The sequence below is a fragment of the Dendrobium catenatum genome, unplaced genomic scaffold (genome assembly GCF_001605985.2).
Source record: "Dendrobium catenatum unplaced genomic scaffold, ASM160598v2 original_scaffold_71536, whole genome shotgun sequence".
NCBI lineage: Eukaryota > Viridiplantae > Streptophyta > Magnoliopsida > Asparagales > Orchidaceae > Dendrobium > Dendrobium catenatum.
Window position 1 is genome coordinate 1604885 of NW_021389983.1, and position 22509 is coordinate 1627393.

Here is a 22509-nt window from a genome sequence, read left to right on the forward strand (position 1 = left end):
AACTAAATAATCATAGTGAAATATATATACATCATAGCATAACACACACATACAAATTCACATAGAAACTTACTAAAACACATTTGCAGTTGCACAAACATACAATTTTTTTGTCAAAGGTCCTATGCTAAAGCTGAATTCTTTTATATATAAAAACGAAAATTTTATCTATTTTTTATTATAAATAATGTAGCATAAATTTATAAATAGTATTTTATGATGTATATTTTATGTAGAATTTGTAGGTGTAAATTATACATAAATATATAATAGAAATTTGTATTTATTTATATTAAATTTATATATTTATATGTGAACTAAATTTTTATCAAATGTGAATTAAAATCAATGATTGGGATATTTACATTAAAATTTAATAATAATATTATTTATATATTTAAATAAATAACATAAATTAATAAATATTTATATTTAAATTTAAAATTATAGAATGTGTTATTTATGTATTAATTTATTTATTTATAGTCCTAAAATTATATTATTTCATAATTATTACATCGTTATCTTATAATTTAGATATTTTTTGTATTTATTACACCTTTCAGTTCGACCCTGATTCCACCTTGGTTGAACCATTAAAACTTGAACCTCTCTCTTTTCTGGTTCTATCTCTGATCCGTTTTCTACAACCTTGAGCCAAATTGTTGTTTTGTGGTAAGAGAACTATATCGTGCAATAATGATCCTCTTTGTAGTCCAAACTTCTCTAAGAGTTAAAGTATTTGAACTTAATGTTCTTCCATTCTGTACTTATAATCCTTGAAATTGAGGTCTGGGTAGTCTTCACCATCAAAATTGTGTTATTCTTGTTTAGGTGATCGATTGATAGCCATGGAAAAAGTATTTTTTAGTATGTTTTGATTTTAGAAAAATTACAAAATAGTCCCTAAGCTATTTATGTGTGGCCAGTTTACACCTAGAGTATCATGTTGCTCTAATTCGACTAATGGATTATGCAAAATTGATCTAAAATGGTCCCTCATGTTGTGATTGTGATATAAAGTTTTGTAACTTAGTTGCTTGACTATGCAAAAATGATCCCAATTTAGTCCAAAAGGGATTGTTTCTGAAAAATTTGTATAGTTGAGAGATTAAATTGTAGCAACATGATATTTTGGGATTAAATTGGCCATATTCGAATTGTCTGGGGACTATTTTTTAAGTTTATCCCATTGGGAAACTTTCCCATAGACACCATTGAATTATTAAATTTTAGAAAATTTACGGCGATATAGAGTTGTTGAATATCTTAGCTTTGTACAAAGATGTAGGAATCGTAGATAGAAGTTACAAAAACAACAAATTTTTATGTGGAAAACACAAAAGGGGTAAAATCGTCGGACCCGACCCAATTGCAAAAGTCCGCTTTATAATTATAGATATAAGAATCTGTACTTCACAGTTGAAGGAATTATAGTAATAACAATGTCAGATATTAATAGCATACAACAATAGTTGGATGACGATAGCCTGGTGATGTTGGCAGTGATTGCTAATTGGGTTTGTCGGTGTTGATTGCTAGGCAATATAATATTATTCTTTAACTTTCTCATCTCTCAAACTTCTCTCTCACATAGAGAATGAGGTCTTATTTATAGCTTTTTGATAAGGGTATTTTGATAATTTGGGCAATAATCTAAAATAATTCATCAAATGGTCTGAATTGACCTTCTTGTTCATGGATCATTTATTTAGTATTTGAGCACGTTAATGACCTTAGAATTACATGATATTTGTGCTCGTTGGATTTGACTTGTTGGGTTGCTTGATTTTGCTATACGCACAAAAAATTTTGAGACCCCTTTTTGCCTTGAATTAATGTCCTGAAACTTTCAAATATACTTGAAGTGCTTGATTTTATTTTGACTCAAATTAGGTCACTTTTGATTTCATTGGGTTCGTCTTGTTGAGTCGTTCAGTTTGACTATAATTTTGTTGAAATTAGAGTTCAAGTAACACGGAATGTAATTTCAGATGTTTCCAATTTACATATCATCTCAAGATTCGTGTTGATCGGGTGAATATTTGGTATGGCAAAGAACATTTGTAGACATGGTTATTTTTTAGCACAATGCTTTTGAAGAAAAAAAAATCGATGCATGATTTGACAAAAAACATTTCTTGCCTTGTTAGCATTACAGTTTGATGTATCACTGGGTTGGCATTGTTTTTAACTTTATGGGTGCATAACGATACAAGAGGTGGAAGTCAGCCTTTTATGTTTATCAAGGACCTGAATCAATAAACAGTAAAGGTATTAAAGATTGTTTTTATTTTTTATTTTCTTTAAAACAATGGATTTAAATTATAGTATGTTTACTCGACATTGTACTTCATTTTTTTGAAGGCTGTTAAGTTGTAAATAACGTTGGTATTACGTGTTTATCTTCTACTATTTCTCAGACATACGGGAAGGAGAGCAAACTTAAAAAAGACTATTTGACTAATTAATTCATGGACCAATAATATTTTTGCTGTCTGAGGGAACATTTGCTGTTGTCAATTAACAGTTTCTGTACTTCTGTATGGTACTCACAGGTGTTGAACTTTAGTCCTTAGCATGGTCCTTGCTGGTGTTTAAGATAGAGCGAACTTATTACCATCCATTTGTTCTAGGGAACGATGCAAAGTAATTAAGGTTTCGTTTGGGATGGCTTTCTTATTGCTTCTTAAAGCTATTTTTTTAGTTAAAAATTTAAATTTTTGTACTAGAAAGCAGTTTTAAGAAGCTTAAGAAAGCTGTCCCAAACGAAGCCTAAGCCTTTGAGGATGGTGTCTTGACATTGCTGTTTTTTTATTTTTTATTTTTTATTTTTACGATTTTTTTGTTTTCTTGTATCTGTAACTGTTAAACATGCAGTTATATCCATTGCATCTTTTACTTTTCCAATGGATATGCCAGGATTTTGTACGGCAAGATGCTTTGAGAATGCTTGAGAGTGCACTTGAAGGTTCAGGTTCTGGTGGTGCATCTGCTGCTTACTCAGAATCCTTCAGGATCATCATGCGATTTGGTGTGAGTGATAAGGCATTCATTGTCAGGCTTGCTGCAGCAAGATGCTTGAAAACTTTTGCTAGCATAGGTGGTCCTGGTCTATTATCTACCGAGATTGAAAATTCAATGTCACATTGTGTCAAGGTATAGTTTCAGTCTTATTTTGCAGAAGTTTCTCTTTATCTTTAACTTTTTTTTGCATCTCTTAGTTTTGTTTTTATTTCTTTTATTTTTTGTGGATCATGATTAAGCGTATAGTTGGTTCATTTAATATAAATTTGTTGACATTTTGATAGGGTCTTGAGGATTCCGTCTCATCTGTTAGGGATGCATTTGCGGAGGCTTTAGGTGCATTGCTTGCTCTTGCAATAAATCTGGTTGCACAGGTACACCATGTTCACTTCTATCTGTTTATTCGTTCATTTTCCGTAGGATCTTTCTTATGACGATAAGTGCTTACTTGATGTAAAGGTTAATAAAAAGGGAAAAGATCACCCTGTTCCAGCAAAGAAATTGGAGGATAGTTTGCAAAAATATTTGATGTCACCATTCATTCGAGGTAACTCTTCATATTGGTAATAGATTCTCTATTTGAATAAAAAAGGAAAAAGTATTTGATGTCACCATTTTTTGCTGCTTTCTACAAAGTGCTGATTGATGATTTATCTCTTTTATAACGGCTTGTTTATGGGCTTTTTGATAAAAAGTTTTGATTATGATATTTTTATTTTGCTATTCAGTTTTTTTGATCGCTTTCCTTGTAGTTTTTCATGTGCTTCGTCTAAGAAATTTTGATACCTCATTGATTTAATTTTTCTTATGCTTTGACATGCTTTTGCTGTGTGGAGATCTATGTTGCACCGATACGGATACGGCGACACGGATATGACACGATACGGATACGGGACACGTCAATTCTTAAAAATACAAGATACAGATATGGCGTGGATATGACATTATAATATATAAATCATACATAAAAATTAAGAAAGTAATCAAAGCGTAATATTTGAACTGACAAAAAAATTTGAAAGTAACATTATTTGTAGCATTGCATCTTTTAATATCAAAATAAAAGTAATCATTAAATATTTAAATGTCTAATACAACTACAGAAATTAAAATATAAATTGTCCAGCATATGAAGTTTCAATTATTCAATAGAAGGAATGATAGGATTAACTTCTTTAGTGGTTTGTCTTTGAATTTCTATATCATCTTCAATAAATATCATAACTTCCAATTCAGGCTCATCAAGTGAAAGATTAGCACTATCTAATATTCCCATATCCTCAAGAGATTCAAATCCATCTCCAACAACATCCCACATCTTGTTGTCTCCTTCTATATAAGTTGGAGTTTTCTTTGAGAGAAGCCGAATGTTTGTTTGCATATAAACTAAATCTTCAGCTCGTTGTAGAGTTGATGTAGGCAGGGGGGGGGGTCAAAACAAGTTAGGTTTTATTTTTGGTGAGCTTTAATTTCCTATACTAGATGTCAGCTCATAAATGTTTTTCTACTTAATTCAGCTCATAAATTATCTTTAATTAGGTTCATTTCCCCCTATTGGCCCTTGGTTTCTTTCCTTGGCTGCCTTTGCCTCTTCCCCTTCTTGTGTCTCCTTGGTTTCTCCTTGTGTTGTCCCGTGAATTGATGCTAGGTGCTGGTTGCATTTTCGGTTTTCCCCCTGGCTACTTTCCCGTGATTTTTCCTTCCCGGTTCCTGTGTTGCCTGCTCAGTTTGCTCCCTGACTGCCTTCCTGTGGCTTCTCTAGCCCAGTTTTTTTGTTGGCTCTTCGGGTCCCTCCATGGCTGTTTTCCCGTGGCTTCTCCTAACCGATTCCTGTGCTGATTTTTTAGGAGTTGTTTGTGATAACAGCTGCCCTTCCTCTTCCTCGTAGCTGATTGGTTTAAATGGGATTTTATGTGACTGTTTGGCTCCCCTTTCTCCTCTATAAATATAAGATATTTGGGCAAAGTTAGAGTTTTTTAGGAGAAGGATATGATGTTATTTTTGAGAGCTTGTTCCACCTCTTCCTCTTCTCCTCTCTATAGCTTGCGAGCTATGTTTCGTCTCGGCTTCTAATCTTTCTCTTCTCGCTGCAAGTGATCACCTGATGCAATCAAAAATTTGGGAGAGGGACCCAAATTTTTGATCACAAAAAAGAAACTCTTTCTAGAGAATAAAAGATTACAAGAACTCACAAAAACTAGACAAATTAGACAAAACAAACTTTTTATATCATATAAAAGAAAAGACTTATAAACTTGACTCAAACAAGACACCCTAAACTTGCTTACTTTGAGAAGAAGGATACAATGGAATGGCACTATGGAGAGAAGAAAGAGATTAGAGGCCGAGACGAAAGTTGGAAAGAGCCCGCAGGATTTTCGGAGGGGATGAGAAAGAAGCTTAGAAAGAGCCCGCAGGATTTCTAAAGCAAAAAACCACTCAGGTTTTGTCCCAAAAATCACATTATCACTTTCATATATCACCTAAAATAGCCACAAACAACATTATTTATAGGCACAAAAAGGGCAGCCAAACAGCCCAAATATTAGGGAATATGGAGGGTTAAAAGACACCTAGAAGAAGGCTAAAAGACACCAAAAAACTGCAGTAGAAAACTGCACAGAAAACAGTAAAAAAACTCTTGGAATTCCTCCCCAATCAGCCACCAAACAGCCCCAAGAATCCAAAGGAAAGGAATGCCAAAAGCCACATCATTCCAAGCATTAATTCCCATAGGTTTTCCAAAAGCCTTTTTCGGAAAAACAACCCAGCAGCTCACGGAACCAAGGCACCATCAAACAGGCGGAATTTTCAAAGCAGCACAGTAACGGGAAAAGCTTCCCATTTCGGAAATCAGCCAAGGCATGGAAATAACAGCCGGATGGAATGTCTAGCATTAAAATCCTTAGCTTCCCAATGAATTCAAAGCATAGAATTCAGCCCCCATTAAATACAAGCCACAGAATTTCAAGATAATGCATAAAATTCAGCCACCATTAAAGAGTAGGCCACGGATATCCAAGAGACAAGAAGAAAAGAGGAAGGGGAAGGGACAAGGAAATGAGAAGAAAAAAGGGGAAAGAAGAAAAATCATTTTAAGAAATAATGAGCTAATTTTTTTACTAGACATTAATGAGCTAGAGGAGTCAAAAATCAAATATTAGGATTTGATTTGACCCCCCCCCCCCCCCTTGCCTACATCATCACCCCACCTGTATCCTTCTTCTCGACGAATGCGAGCAACTTTAGGTGTCTTTATTTTGTCGTTTGTAAGCGTCAAAGTTTGTAAGTTCTTTTATATTATAAAAGTGAAGTCATCTTTGTTTTAAATGTTGTATTTTGTCTAGTTTTTCAGAATTTTTTGTCATTTCTATTTCCTAGGAAGGTTTAGTTTTTGCTTGAAAAACTTTTGGGGCTTTTACCAAATTTTTGCTTGCATCAATTTGGTATCAGAGCAGGTTTGTCGAGTGAGTCTTGGTGAGTCATAACAGTTGTTGTGTGAGTCTTGTTATCAAGTGATTTAAGTTTTGTTGAGTCTTCTTTTAGAAAAAATTGGAAAACCATAAAAACAATGATCTAGTGGTGGATGAAAATTAGTCCAAAGATTTCGAAGAAATTATTCCAATGGACAGGTGGATTCCGACGGAAGAAAGTTTAACAGATCTCCTACAGAATGAACTATACAAGATACAAATGAAATTGCATATGAGTACTAAAAACTATTTGAAGAAAAAGAAATTTTTGCAAGAGCAGTTTCAGCAAGAACGTGAGAAGATTCTGAAGAAATATGAAGTCAAAATTCAAGAGCTTGATGCACTTCCTTCGTCTCCTTGGTTCAAATCTATAGCAACCTCATCGGGAGGTGAGTTCTTTCAACCGAAGGAGAATTGATGTAGGCAGGGGGTGTCAAAACAAGTTGGGTTTTATTTTTGGTGAGCTTTAATTTCCTATACTAGATGTCAGCTCATAAATGTTTTTCTACTTAATTCAGCTCATAAATTATCTTTTAATTAGGTTCATTTCCCTTATTGGCCATTGGTTTCTTCCCTTGTCTGCCTTTGCCTCTTCCCCTTCTTGTGTCTCCTTGTGCTGTCCCGTGAATTGATGCTAGGTGCTAATTGCCTTTTCGGTTTTCCCCCTGGCTGCTTTCCCGTGATTTCTCCTTCTCGGTTCTTGTGTTGTCTGCTCGGTTTGCTCCCTGGCTGCCTTCCCGTGGCTTCTTCAGCCCAGTTTTTTGTGTTGGCTCTTCAGGACCCTCCCTGGCTGTTTTCCCGTGGTATCTCCCAACAGTTTCCTACTTTCCTGTGCTGATTTTTTGGGAGTTGTTTTGTGATAACAGGTGCCCTTCCTCTTCCCCTTAGCTGATTGGTTTAAATGGGATTTTATTTGGCTGTTTGGCTCCCCTTTCTCTTCTATAAATATAAGATGTTTGGGCAAATTTAGAGTTTTTTAGATTAAGGATATGTTGTTATTTTTGGGAGCCTAAATGATGCGGACATCCGATCATGAAGATTTTCAAAGGAGGAGACGACGATCGACGATCGAGATCATTCCACCTTATCTTAATTTGTTATTTGTAATTTTTATTTTTTTAATGAATTTTTTGTTTTTACCCTTACTTAAGAGGGTTATCCTATGTAAGCCCTATGGGCATATGTGTCTTGTTTTAGTTTCTTATGCCTATATATAGAGGCTATTGCTTGTGTAATGTAATGATGAAATTATAATAAAATTTTGTTTTTGCACTGTGTTCTTTGGGAAGAACCTTGGGTGAAATTTCCTATGGGAGGAATTCGTAGCTTCCACCAGCCGCAGGATGTGTCCGAGCTCGTGGCCTGAAGTCCCTTGGTGTAGGGCAACGTAGTACCCGTCAGCTGTAGGATGTTTCTGGGCTCGCGGTTGTATCTTTCTTTCTCTAAATCCTTTTCTCCTCCTCCCTTGATCGCCGACCACATAGTTTCCCCAACATCCTACTTCATCCACGGACACCCTTTCACTGCCGGCCACCCTTGGATCCTCCCATTTCTTCACGTGATCCATAATCTTCCTAAAATAGATTTCATAATTTTGGTAACTCTCTTCATGATCAAGTTCAAATTAATTTGAATTTGAAAGAGTTGCCTAATTTACAAAATCCTATTTTAGGAAACTTACTAAAATGATTCCTATTTAAATTTTAAATTAAGAAGGGAGGAAATATTGCTTTCCAAATTTAGTTTATTAATTTAAGTAGGCATTAAATGCCTCATTAATTCATCCCTCCCTCTCTATAGCCGCCGGCCCCCCTCATGAATGAAATTAGAAATTGTTTTCTAAAACTCTCATCTCCACTTTGAAAACAATTCAAATCTCTCCCACCTCTTTTGACCGAATTTATCTTAGTCCTTTCAAATTAATTTATTTCCAATAAGGAACCTCTTCAATTGGAAGTAAATTAATCCCCTTCTTCCTCTTTGCCTTGCCCCCAAAATTTGAATTCCTCTTTGATTACTTCCTTTTATCAAATGATTTAAATTCTAAAAATATTTGATTTCAAATTCTAAGTAATTTTGAATTTGAAATACTTTCCTAATTTAAGATGATCTGTTTTAGAAAAGTTACTTAAATTAAATCTAATTAGGTTTCTAATTGGATTTGATTTGATTTAATTATTCATAATATTTTGATTTCAATTAAAGCAAGAAATTCAAATTTCAAATGTCCCTTTTTTTATTCCCGTTCTGCATCACTAAACCTGCAGGTTTCTTCGTAGAAAAGCTTGAGAGCTTGTTCCACCTCTTCCTCTTATCCTCTCTATAGCTTGCGAGCTATGTTTCGTCTCGGCTTCTAATATCTTTCTTCTCGCCGCAAGTGACCACCCCACCTGTATCCTTCTTCTCGACGAATGCGAGCAACTTTAGGTGTCTTTATTTTGTCTTTTGTAAGCGTCAAAGTTTGTAAGTCTTTTTATATTATAAAAGTGAAGTCGTCTTTGTTTTAAATGTTGTATTTTGTCTAGTTTTTGGGAATTTTGTGTCATTTCTATTTTCTAGGAAGGTTTAGTTTTTGCTTTTCCAAATTTTTGTTTGCATCAGTACTTTAATTTCTCTTCATTGATTGAATGAATGAGTATGTGCTCCAATTTCTTTCACAACAAGATGGGGATGAAACTTGGCCAAGCAATTTTATGGCGATTGTTTAAAGTAGAGGTGCTGAAGCTTCATGTATAATCCACCACATTTTCGGATCAATTCTCCACCTATCACGCAATGACTCTTGGTTACCAAAGTCCTCTAAATAACCAAAAAATTTAGCAAGCTCAATATTGACACTTCTTCTCTCCTCCTCATTTGGAAAATAACGCTCATTTGGAAAATAACTTTTCAAACATGTCTTCCTCTTTTTTTGAAAGTTCTAAATCTTTCTGTGGAGAAACTCTTTGAGGATCCTCTTGAAGTCATTCTTTAGTTGAATATCTTCAAATAAGATTAAAATAAAAAAATGTTAAAATTACTAAACAACAAATTGTGAATTAATAATGAAAAAATGTTGAAATTTACCTGGGATTTAGTGAGTGAGCCAAGCAATATAAATTTGTATTAATTTTGCTCTACCTATCTTCTAGAATAGCATAAATAACATCCTAGAAGCTCGAGTCTTCATGAAGTGCCTTCCTCTCGCGCCTATATATAATTTTTTTTACTTTGGCTGGCATTTAATCCCACATTTCATAAATGAGATGTAAACAAGACTTATCCGTATTAGCTACTCTCAACATCTCATAAATTGGATCTGTGAAATATATGATGTATTCAATTTCATCCCACCATAAATCATCTAAAAGCTTCTCTTTACATACTTAGCCTTTCCAACATCATCTTCTCTATAACATGACCATTTGGCACTGATCACGATAGTTTGAAGAGCATTTTTTATTTTTTTGAATCTTCTCAGCATCACTATAACTGAGGCAAACCGATTTTCAGCAACTGCAAGCATCTTTAAATTAGAGAATTCATTGAATATAGAGTCTTATGGAGTGATTCATAATAAAATTCCTAATTACAACTGCATCTCTAACAATCATTGTGATCCAATGACATTCATTGTATGTGATTTTGTTTGCCTCGGTATTTTTAGCTGCACAAATATTTTTCAAGGCAAGATTAAGCGTATGCACAACACATGATGTCCAAAAAATATGATGATAGACTTACTCTACAAGTAGACCTGCAGCTCTACAAACAAGTGCATTATCAATAATGACCTGAATGATGTTTGAAGGCCCCACTATCATGATAACTTTTTTGATTAAATTAAAAATGAAAAACTTATCCTTGTACTGTCCTTCACAGTTTACAGCTTTGATAAACATAGGCTAGCTCTCTGTTACAACCATGAAGTTGATAAGTGGTCTTCTTTGTGGTTCTATGGACGAAGGATGATCCAGTCAGCTTTAATGCTAGCATCGTCAAGCCTCTTCATAGACGAAGGATGATCATGTCCGCTTCTATGCTCGCTTCGTCGAGCCGCTCCTTTGACTATAACGAAGAAGACGAATGCTTGTGCGGAAACGAAAAACCAAGCTCGCCGAAATGTGTAAGCCGCATAAATGAATAGGGATATCGAGCGGAAAAGCGAAATAAATTGGGCAAATTGTGGCTCTATTTTTTTTTTCTGTTTTTAAATACGACGTATATCCGATACACGTGTCCGATCAAATTTAAATAATATTTTAATTGGATACGACAAAGCCGTATCCGACACATATCCGTGTCATATCAGAGGCGTATCCGTATCCGACACGTGTCAGATACAACATGCCTCGTAAATAGGAGTATCCATGCTACATAGCTGCAAGTCTTGTTTTTTTAGATAACCTAATAACGAGAATTTTCTCAATTTAAATTGATTCCAACTAAATGACATGAATCTATCGTAAATTCCTCAAAGTGACATTTTTACCTTGAAAGGATTTCCAACTTCAATACATACTCGATTTATGGAAAAAAGTTAAAAATTGGATTTTCGGCTCCAAACCCATGCCTTACCATTCTCTTCTTCTCTTCATACCCTTCTCTTCTTCACTTCATACCCTTCTCTTTTTCTTTCTTATTTTCCCTTCGGCCAGCCCTAACAACAGCTCTCTTTGGTCGGTTCTAGGAGAGCTATGGGAATTAGACAAATGGAGTGCTGGGTAAGTGCTTTAGATTATTACCTGAGAGATATATAATAATAATAGTAATAATAATAATCTTAATACCGATCCTCCAATGCATGTCACGGGAAATAGTAATGGATCGTTTGCTTGCTACAGCGCATTATTGGCTATGAACAGTACATTAATTAAACAATTTATGAAGTTATATATATATATATATATATATATAAGTCGTGCCATTGGAGAGAAGAATATAGAGCCAGAGAGCTAGAGCAACTGTGCAGGGGGACGGGGAACTTTATTTGTCCTATAAAGTTTTGTTATAGAGGCACCGAATTGGTAATCAACTCCGCTGATATTTCTATCTACCCTTGAAACTTGGTAGGGACCAAAATTCATTGAATTCTTCAATTTGCTGGCCATTGATTATGTATGTTCGTAATTTTCATTGTAATGGTTTATATTTTTTATACAATCAGTTAATTTGAATGGAATTTTGGATTTAGAATAAAATCTACTGTTTTGATTTTTAAAATATCTTTCAAAAAGTAAAATTTTTAGGAGTCACTTATTGTTCATCGCTAAGTGTTTTTTTGTCTTTCTGTATGATTAAATTTTAGTAATATTGGTTAATAGCAATTTCTCATTGGTTGATTAAGGTCAGCCAGCGGATCCTATTATGGTTTTAGAGCTTTTATGATTGACATGTAATTGGCTTGAAAAGTGCAGTTTCTCTGCTGACCGGGCCAGAAGCCATAGTTTAGTTCTCTCTCTCTCTCTCTCTCTATATATATATATATATATATATCTTATATATATAAGAAGCTAGAAGAAATTGAATGGAGGCTCTTTTTATTTGTTCCTTTATTTATTTTTGGCTACAATGAACTGGCAAATATTTTTTTATTTTTTTTCTTGTGAATGCTTTTAACAATGGTTTATTTTACGGGTGAAGCCTTCAAATATGTACGGTGCCCCAACGTCACTGAAAAGGGGCCATTTTTTTAAGAGTCTGATCCTCTTGAGTGGAAAATTTTTTGTGACTTCAATTTTTTCTTGAGTCAATTATATTCCGATCAATTGATTGATATCTTCAATGATTTATACGGATTCTCAATGCTCGAGTGGTAATTTTCTCATGATAATGCATGAAATTTACTATATTATTATAAAGACATTTTTTTTGCACTTTTTCTAATTGTCAGTATTTCCAATTGTTTTATTGCAGCAACTGGAGTGAGATCTAAGGATCTTCGAATTGGGTTGAGTTTATCATGGGTATTCTTTCTTCAGGTGGTTACAACTTCAACTTAGTAATAAATATCTGAAAGAAATCCTCCAGGACCACCACCACCTTATATTTTCATGAATATCTGGCAAACCTTGCATTTTTTATTTGTTGTTGTGTATTCTTTTTGGCTCATATATAACCCAACCTTGGGCCATATTAGGCTGAAGCGTTCCTCTTAAGCTTATTGACATTAAATTTTGTGTGGGTATTTTTTCTTCAGTTTAATGAATTAGAAAGTTTAAATTGCTTTGTTACTTTTAGGAAGGATCACAATTGACTTGTTAGACCAAAAGTTTAATCCTATGATGCACGGACACGGACACGGGACACGACATTTTTTTAAAATATAGGACACGGGTGCGGCGTGGATACGGCTTAATAATTTTTTTAATATAATATATAGAAATTAAGGTGACATCATATTAGAAATGACAAACAATAATAAATCAATGTCATGATAACTTGTTTAGCTTATAACATAAAAATGTTTAGTACAAAATGTCTAGTACTATCACAAAAATATAAGCAAAAAATCATTTAGTACAACTTGAAGGTTCAATAGAGGGAATGATAGAATTAGATTCAGAGGTTGATCTTTGGCCTTTAATATCATCATCATTGAATATCACTACTTCCAACTCTAGTTCATCTAGAGAAAGATTTGCAACTTCCAATAATCCCATATCATCACGACACTCGAACCAATCTCCAGCAACATCCAACTTCTTGTTTTCACCTGTAATATAAAGTGGTCTTCCTTGATAGAAGACGAAGATTTGTATGCACATAAACTAAATCTTTAGCTCATTGTGGAGTTATTTTATTCCTCTTCATCGATCGAATAAATAAGTACGTGCTCCAATTTCTCTCACAACAAGAAGAGGATGATACTTGACCAAGACGTTTTATTGCTATTATTTGAAGAAGCGGTGCTGAAACTCCATGAATTAACCATCACATTTTTGGATCCATTCTCCATCTATCAGTCAAAGATTTTTGATCACCAAATTCCTCTAAATATCCAAAGAACTTTATAAGTTCTATATTAATCTTTATTCTCTCCTCTTCATTTGGGAAATATCATTTCAAGTATATATTTCTTATATTTGAAACTTCTAAATCTTTTTGTGGTGAGACAAGTTGAGGGTATTCTTGAAGCCATTCTTTACTTGAATACCTTCCAATAATACAAAGCGTATAAAATTATTTATTCATTTACCAAGAAATTTAAAATTAATTTAAAAGATGAATACAAATGTACCTTGGATTTAAAGTATTGCTTCATACATTTATGTACACAAATCTTAGCTCTTAAGTCTAGGGTTTCAAATACAATAATAAATAAAGTCTTAACTCTCAAGTCTAGGGTTTAAAAAACAACTAAAAAAAGTGGGTCAACATGACTTACATTGCCTACATCATTTTAAGAAATAATGAGCTAATTTTTAGTTCAATAAATGAACTAAAAATAAGCTCATAATGAGCTAATTTTTTTACAAGACATTAATGAGCTAGAGGAGTCAAAAATCAAATATCAGGATTTGATTTGACCCCCCCTTGCCTACATCAATTATGGTACAAAGTGTGTTTTGCTTGATGCTATGATAGAGCACATCATGATTTATGCTGCAGAATGGGCTATATGGCCCACTACCCAATAGCGGTCATGATGGGGTGTAGCATGACTTACATTGCTGGAGTTGGAGAGAAAGAGAGAAACCATATCGAGAAGGTTAGACCCATGATTTTCATTGTAGCTGATAGCCATCTCTTTTCCCTCACACTCACAACTATTCATTCTTTCTCAATTTAGTTACTAGTGATTAGCCTTAAACAATGGATGGGATACGGTAAATGTTGATGGAAGTCTCTGTTAGAAATAGTGAGTGTATAGTGCGATCTTATGCACTTAAATGTATTCAGTTTTAGATCTACTCAAACAAAATTTTTACGTAGAATGGATAGGGAACTTGGATATGTTTGGAGTGAAAAGTGAACTCAGGAATCCCTTCTATTATATCTGGAGAATGGTCAAAGCCAGAAAGTCAGCAGCACTTAGGGAAGACCAAACAACACCTAGGGAAGATCAAACAACACTTAGGGAAACAAAGAACAACTTGTATATGGGAGAAGACAACAGAGAAAATGAGTGGACGACAGGGAAACTGAGAGATATCTGGGATACCAAGGGGCCAACAGAGAAAACAAAGGGTCAACAGAAAAAATTGAGAAGTCACTGGAGAAAGAAAGATAGAAACACAAGTAGAAAATAAATAAAACATAAAATGACAACTCTTGACTGCATCAATTCTTCCATAGTGGAAGAATCTCATCTCCTAATGAGAAAGCTTCAGTAACACGTTGGTAGATATCAGGACGAAGAATAGATATCAGGACGAAGAATCTGCAACTCTTTAGCTTTAACCCAAGAACAATCAGACAAAGGATGTCCCATCCATTTAACCAAGAATCGTTGGTTCACGTTTTGTCTTGTCTGGATAGTACGAATGTCTACAACATCTTCAACAAGATCATCTGTTGATTCATCTTCATTTGTAATAAGATCAACAACTTTGGGCAAAACAATCTTTTGAAATTTCTCCAGAATCTTCATCTTTTTTCCATGAAAATACTCCCTCTCAGCATCCTTCAGTAGAATGTCGTATTTTCTTTTTATGTTCTCTTTTTCTTGTTCAAATTCTGACCAAACTGGCAGTTTCTTATTTTTATACTTCTCAGTACATAAATATTGTTGTCATTGCACTCTGAGTATTTCATTATGAATTGGTTATGTAGAAATTGTTTGAGGCAGAACCTATTATGTTGATGGAAAGTTATTCTCTAGAATTATTTGAATAGATGGCTGGCTTTCAGAAACTTCAAACTCAATTACATCTTGAATTGGAACTTCGGCTTCTTGATGGTTTTCCATTTTTTTTTGTTTTTGATTTAAAACAAAAGGAAGACTCACACGACAACCCAAAGCTTTGATATCAAATTGATGCGGACATCCGACGGTGGACGATATTCGAAGGAAGAGCTGAAGATCGACGGCCAAGATCACTCCGTTTTATTTTAATTTATTAAATGTATTTTGATTTAATTTTATAATTTTCCTTTTTTACTCTTCTTATTTAAGAGTCTTGTTTTATGTAAGCCTAAGTGGCAAATTTATCTTTTAGTTTCTTTTGAGGCCTATATATAGAGGTCACTTTTTTTGTATTAGGTATGATGGAATTTAAATTTTTTTTTTTTTGCACTTGTGTTCTTTGAAGAGAACTTGGGTGAGATTCCTATGGGAGGGAATCGAAGCTTCCACCAGCCGCAGGATGGGTCCGGGCTCGTGGCTTAAAGTCCCTTGGAGAAGGGCAATGTATCACCCGTTAGTCTTCGGAAGAGTCCAAGGCTCGCGGTTTTATCTTTTTTTCCATTATTTTGTTTTTCCTTATTTTCCTAAGTCGACACCTCCTCAAGCTCTCCACCAAGGCATCGATCCTCTCACCTCCATCTCCACCACAACCCACCGGCCAAGCACCCTCCCCCCACCCAACCTGTCGGCTTCATCCTCCCTTATCCCATTAGCCGCTGGCCACCTCCTCCCTCCTTTGCTCCACCAATTTCGTCTTGCATTCAAAGTCCTTCCTATTTTAGCCCTTTTAATTTGGCAATGAATTCGAATTCAAAATTCGAATAAATTTGAATTTGAATTTGTTTCCTATTTAAGGATTTCTATTTTAGGAAAGTTACTTAAGTTAAATATAATTAAATTTTTAATTGGATTTGATTTAAATTAATTTTCCTAATTAGTAAATCGCTTTTAGGAAACCCTCCAAATCTCTCCTAATTTGAATTTAATTAGAATTAATTCCAATTTTTGTGATTCATTGAACCTGGACACATTCATTGAATGTGGACACCCTCCCACACTTCCTTGGCCTTCTTGATGATGATTTCAATCATCATTATTACACACCTAAATTAGCCTAAATGATTTGGGAAAGATTTTAATTAAATTTGAATTTCAAATACTTTCCTAAATTAACCAAGCTAAATTAAAAAAATTCCTAAAATTAAGTCTAATTTAATTTCTTTATCCTTCTTCTAAATTGAATTAATGAATTAAGAAACTTTGAATTCCCTCCCATTCTCCTCTCTTCTCCCCATAACACCCGCCAGCCCCTTACTCTCTCTTTCCCACTTAACTTGAAATTTCAAATTCATATGACCCCTCCCCTTCCCGTTCTACATCATGCATCCTAAAAATAAATTTTGCTCTAGGAATGCAAATAAAACACACATCCTTTTTCATTCACGTAAACCTTAAATAGCACAAGCAAACACAACAATAAAGCAATACTGACACCACTTATAAATTAAGTTCTCGCCTCATGTCTTTTTAATTAGAAGTAGAGTACTCACCGCGAGACTCTTTATGATCTTCCAACCTCATCTAAAATTGAAGAGCTTGACATTTTAGGTGAGACTCAGCGATGCTAGCCTGGTGGGACTCAGGGATATGGCGAGATTCAAAATAGTCCTCTAGTTGTCTAACCCATTCCCTAAAGTAGTAAGTGTCCGATGAACCATCAAAGGTGGGTAGATGGTAAGGTGGCTCTAAGTGAGGTTGTTATGGTTTAGGTTCAGGTCTAGGTTGATAAATAGAGTGAGGCGTCTCCCGACTAACATAACTGACCGAATGGGCACATACCTGAAGTGGGGAGAGCCAACCTGTTCCTCCTTCGTGGTTTTAGTTAGAGAGCCTACAAGACTAACTAGGTTATCTAACTTCTTTTGAAGTTCTATCGTGTTCATTGGGAAGCGTCAAGTGACACTCAAAGATGATTGGGTGTAAGGGACATCAATTAGACACTAAGTTAGGCCCACTTAAACTCACTAAAAGGTGCAAAAATTGTTTGGACAGCAAGCTACACTAGTGGGTTAAGTAACCTAGGCACTTAGGAAGGTTGTCAGGTTGAGGACAACAAATTACAGCAGGGCATAAAGTTGTCTCGGTGTTTAGGAAGGTTTATAAAGTGTGGACAACACCTAAACACTAGCTTAGACAAACCTAAAGGACACTAATTGGTGCAGGAAAAACTTGGACAGCAACCTATAATGTTTGTTTAAGCAACATAAGCAATTAGGAATGTTGTTGTGACAAAGACAACACTTAAACAATGGAGTAAACTTGCTTAAAATGATGAAAATGATGCAGACATTTACTGGACAGCAGGGGAAAACAGTGAACAAAAAATACTAAGCAACGGTATGCATGCAAACAAACACATGGTTGGTTAGATAGACTCCTAGGATGTTTTAGCATATGTCACCTATGCCTACCATGCTCTGATATTAAGATGATGTAAAACATATGTGAATGGATAATGAAGTCGGAACTTGCACGCTTGATTTAGAGAACAATATTCTTTAAAACTTTAAGCGACCAAAACGTCACGATAAAACAAGAGAGCGGTGTCATAAGTTTATATAAAAGTTAGAACCACAAGGTAATCAATTACTCTTAACGTTGCATGCGAGGTAGGTTTCAACAAGAAATCCCTACACTAACAATAAGACTAGTCACTACAAGATGATCACTCACTCGACACTTTCAACTTCTAGGCTTTAGCTGAGAGAATGACACGAACCTTCATGAATCGCCTATGGCCACAATCGAAAGCGACTAAGAGATTAAAGATTTGGAGGAAAGTTTACCCAAGTAATCAGAGAATACGTAGCCTTCATGTTGATTTCCCAAAGCACTGGAGGAAGAATGATCAGCGATGTCAGGGTTTGGGAACCTTGAGGAAGGCGTTTATTGACTTCCTGGACAGTAGGGCAGCAAGAATAGGCCACCAAACTGAATGGGCAGCAGTTGGGAACTTGTGGACAGCAGCAGGTGATGGTTGGAAATGCTCGTTTTGGCACACAAAGACTTCCAACAGCAGTCCAAACAGCTACCTGGGCGATGGGATAATAGTTGGCTAAGTTGGAGTGGTCTTGCATAGCAGGAGTGGCCTCTCGGGAATCAGGACAGCAGGATTGGCTGCTGTAGCTCTTGGACAGGCACCAGGAATCTCCTAAAGAGACGGGATGTGGGGGGGCAGAGAGGCTTGGGAAGGGGGCGGCAATGGCTGCAGGAAAATTATGCTATTCCTGCCCAAACTCTTAATTAGGAATGGCTAGGCTGAATTCCAACCAATTAGGAATTTAATTGGATTCAAATTAAGGAGCTGATTGGGGATTAATAATGGAAAGAAAGAAATAGGAAGGAGGAGGAGAGGGGCACGCCGGTCAAGGGGAAAAGGAAAGAGGGATTGGTTTGAGTAAATAGTGGGCCCCAATGTCTTAATTAACACTTCCAATCAAATCTGAATTTTAATTCAGATTTAAGTGAAATTAGAGATGTTTCCTAATTGGATTTGAATAATAGGAAATTATTCGAATTTCAAAAGATAATTGAATCCAAATAAAGGTTCTTTCCTAAATGTCATGGGTTATTTTAGGAAGGCTATTAATGGAGCAATTTGAATTTTAAATTCAAATTGGATATCATGGTGGCCGGCGGCTAGGGTAGAATTACGAGGGTGATGGTGGGTGGTTGGGGGCCGGTGGGTGTGGTGGTGGGTGGAGGATTCCGATGGCGGTGGAATAGGGAGAAGGTCGGCGGTAAGGGTGTGGAGAGGGGAGGATGGGGGAAGGGAGGCCGGCGGTTGGGTGGGTGGTGGCCGGCGGCAAGGGGAGGGCTCGGGTTAGAAGAAAAATACAAAGAAAGGCTTGGGGGGATGACGATGGTGGGTTGGAAGTTTAGGGGAGGGGATTTGACACAAGAAAAATAAAAGAAAAGAAAAATTGAAGAACCGCGAACCTTGGAATCCACCAAGATTGACGGGTATTGCTTTTACCCCACTTGGGCCTCTACTCTCACGAACTCACCAAGAGATCATCCAAAGAAAGAAAACTGAAATTTTACTTTATCATTCCTCATCCCAAATACAATAGAAATGACCTATATATAGGCCTCACCAAAAAGAAAAGAAACAAAGACTAAAATGCCCTTCGGGCTACAACACCACATGACCACCCTTAGGGGGAAAATGGGAAAACAGAAAAATAAAATAAACTAGTACTTAAAATACATAAAAAATTAAATAAACTCCATATTGTAGCCGTTGATATTCTGATGTCCTCATCAGTTGGTTTTCTACTGAAAGAAAAAAAATCTTAATATATATATCATTATGAGCCAATTCGCCAGCTCGTGTGCCAAACCTCATCTAACTCGAGCTTGAGCTTGTAAATGAGGGGCTTACACCTTTGCGAAACTTGGAATTAGATTTTAAAGTTCTCACAAAATGAAGGTGAAATCTTTGAGTAGTATCTTATTAGCTATCTAATATGCCTTCTGAAGATTTAACTCGAAGAAACTCTCTCATCAGAATAGGATACGAATTTTCGGAGCCATAAAGTTTTCGAGAAGATCAATGAGGTTTTGGTCCATGCATGGCCAAAGGTTGCGTTTGGGTCCTTTTTGGGTTTAGAAGAAGTGACCATGATCATCCTTAGAGGGCTTGGGATTTGCGAGAAGTGATTGTGGAGGCATCATGAGAGAACCATGCTGATTAAATCCTTTTGGATTCCATTGAGATATAGTTCGGCCAGTTGTAACTCTGATCCAACTTAAAAATTGACTGAATATTGATTTGCATCATTGGGTCAACCTGGCTTTTGTCTTTGTTTTGTGATTTTTGTTAAGCTCAAATAATGATTTTATGTTCATATATGAGTCAACCAAGTATTTAAAATTTGTAGTTTTTATAAAGGGAGGGAGAGAAAGCTTGGATAGCGTATGAGTACAAATACATTTTCAAAGAGTTTAGAGATCTCTTGATGAGAGTGAGTCATCAAATCGAGGCTTAGTTAATTTCATTTTGACAGTTGCATGCCTTGGCCTTTAAAAGCTTTACATTTTATTCTTGTTATTCCATTAAGGATTGATATGGGGCAGCTCCCAGGGCAGGGCTAGAAGAGTTTCATTTGCATGCTAGGTTTTTCCAATCTAATTTTTGGTTGGACTTGATCTGATTAAATCCTAATGTTAAATTTACCTGTATCTCCAATTTTCACCAATCCGGAAGTCAGTATTATATTGTTTAATATTTGCCTCTCTAGTCAATCTTCTTTAAACTTCTTTGTGCTTGATTTGCATTGATCGGGATTTCTTTTTGACCAGTTCATCCATCTCAAGTATGAGCTTCCTGACGAAGAACTTGAAAACTATGCTGTACATGCTATTGACATGCTTCAAGGAAATGCTTCTACGGATGCTCATGCACTGGTAATTTTTCTATAAATCTTATTTTTCTCCAAAGTGATGCATTTCTATCATCATTTTTCCATCCTACTAACATCCATGCGATGCCAGCAATAGTTATTGTTTAAGATTGATAGTTCCATCAAAAAGTTGTTTCGTTGTAAACTAGAGTTGCTTCAGTTTTTAGGACTTAACGAAAAATCTTCTCTGCTGAACGAAACAAATGCTTTCAGGACAGGTATAACAAATAAGTACCCACTTAATGAAGTTGGTGACAATGAATGTACATGTTATTCTTTTTTTTTTATTAACAGAATTAAATTGAAGATACATGTTCCTAATCTAGAAAACTCATTAACCATTATTTTTCTTTGAAGGCATGTGTTCTTTATATTCTACGAGTTGGTGCAGCTGACCAAATGACAGAGGCTACACAGAGGAGTTTTTTAGTTCATTTGGCTCGGAAGGTTTGTTTATGAGCTAGTAGATTTTGGAGATATGCCTAATTGGTTGTTTCTTCTATTGTTGTTACTCTGATTAAGTACTCTTTTACACCTTCCAGCTTGAGTCTGCGGACTTCTATCCATCAGCTGGAGTTGCTACACTTCGAATCCTCTCATATCTTTTAACAGCATTGGGAGAGGTATCTGAAATCTACTTTTCTAGGCTCACATCAGGAAAGTAGTATGTTGATATTATGAAATTTTGTCAAGCCCCGATCTTTTTTGGTGTATATTAATGTGAATTCTCTGTTGTAGATTGTTGAAAGAGGAAATTCATATGTAGAGGACCATCATGACAAAAGTTTCTTGTAATGGAAATTGTGGGTTACCTCTAATTTTGCAGAATTTAATCTAAATGCTGACTGGAGAGTATCCTTTGTTTTTTTTCTGTCATTTGACAAATGATTTGTAGTGGAGTTAGTGCCATAAAATGTCTTAATGCATTTTTTTGAGTAATCACTAAATGAATGCATTAAAACTGACATTCTATGAAGTTCAAAATGTAGGAAATTGGCCTACCATACCAATGAGTTATGTGACAGACAGAAGCGCAGAAAATGCATAAAGTTAGAGATTTAGTATCTAATGAGAACCTATTTATATTTAGAGAATTATGGGGAATTAAGTAGTATGTCACACCCCAGTTTGGCTTACCCTCTAACAAACAAACTGGAGTATAACAGAGAAGGAAATAAATCTACTTAGGCTCTCCTAACATGTCAACCTATCAACTCCAAACATCATAATGGAAGCATATAATGTACTCACTGAACATTGAACATAATTAAAACAAATACAGAGCTCTACTAAATCTTTTGAAATTTACTTACATACCAAAAGGTTTATACAACTATCCTTCAGATCTCCTCTAAGATCCCTTTGTACACCAAAAAATATTTACACCAAAAAGGAACGGTCACCTCTTTCTCTCCTAGCGCCCTACGGGCTCCTTTCCCTTACCTGCAGTATAACCACTGCAAATGAGCTATGGCTCAATGAAATACACAAGCAATGTATAAAAATTAATAATAGCATTTTAACCATTTAGAAAGACATACCATTCATGATTAAATAATAACATGGTTAGAGCACCTTTCACATGGATCACAAAAAAAATATAACAGTACACTTTCATTTTTCCTAATTGTTCAACACCCTTTTTAACATATCATATGATGGCTATAAGAGTTTGCACCCTTTCAGCTTTCCAATTCAAGGTTGGGTCTAGATTCCC

General features: G+C 35.4%; 1 protein-coding gene across 1 annotated transcript in view; it reads left to right on the plus strand.

The window, feature by feature from the left end:
• The window catches only part of LOC110108949 (protein SWEETIE), an 83751-nt gene that overhangs the window by 10950 nt on the left and 50292 nt on the right, over positions 1-22509 (plus strand). The window contains exons 4-10 of the mRNA XM_020839817.2: positions 2923-3159; positions 3312-3401; positions 3487-3574; positions 12396-12460; positions 20692-20796; positions 21150-21239; positions 21335-21415. Of these exons, the coding sequence (XP_020695476.1) occupies positions 2923-3159; positions 3312-3401; positions 3487-3574; positions 12396-12460; positions 20692-20796; positions 21150-21239; positions 21335-21415 (756 nt within the window). The remainder of the gene's footprint in view (positions 1-2922; positions 3160-3311; positions 3402-3486; positions 3575-12395; positions 12461-20691; positions 20797-21149; positions 21240-21334; positions 21416-22509) is intronic.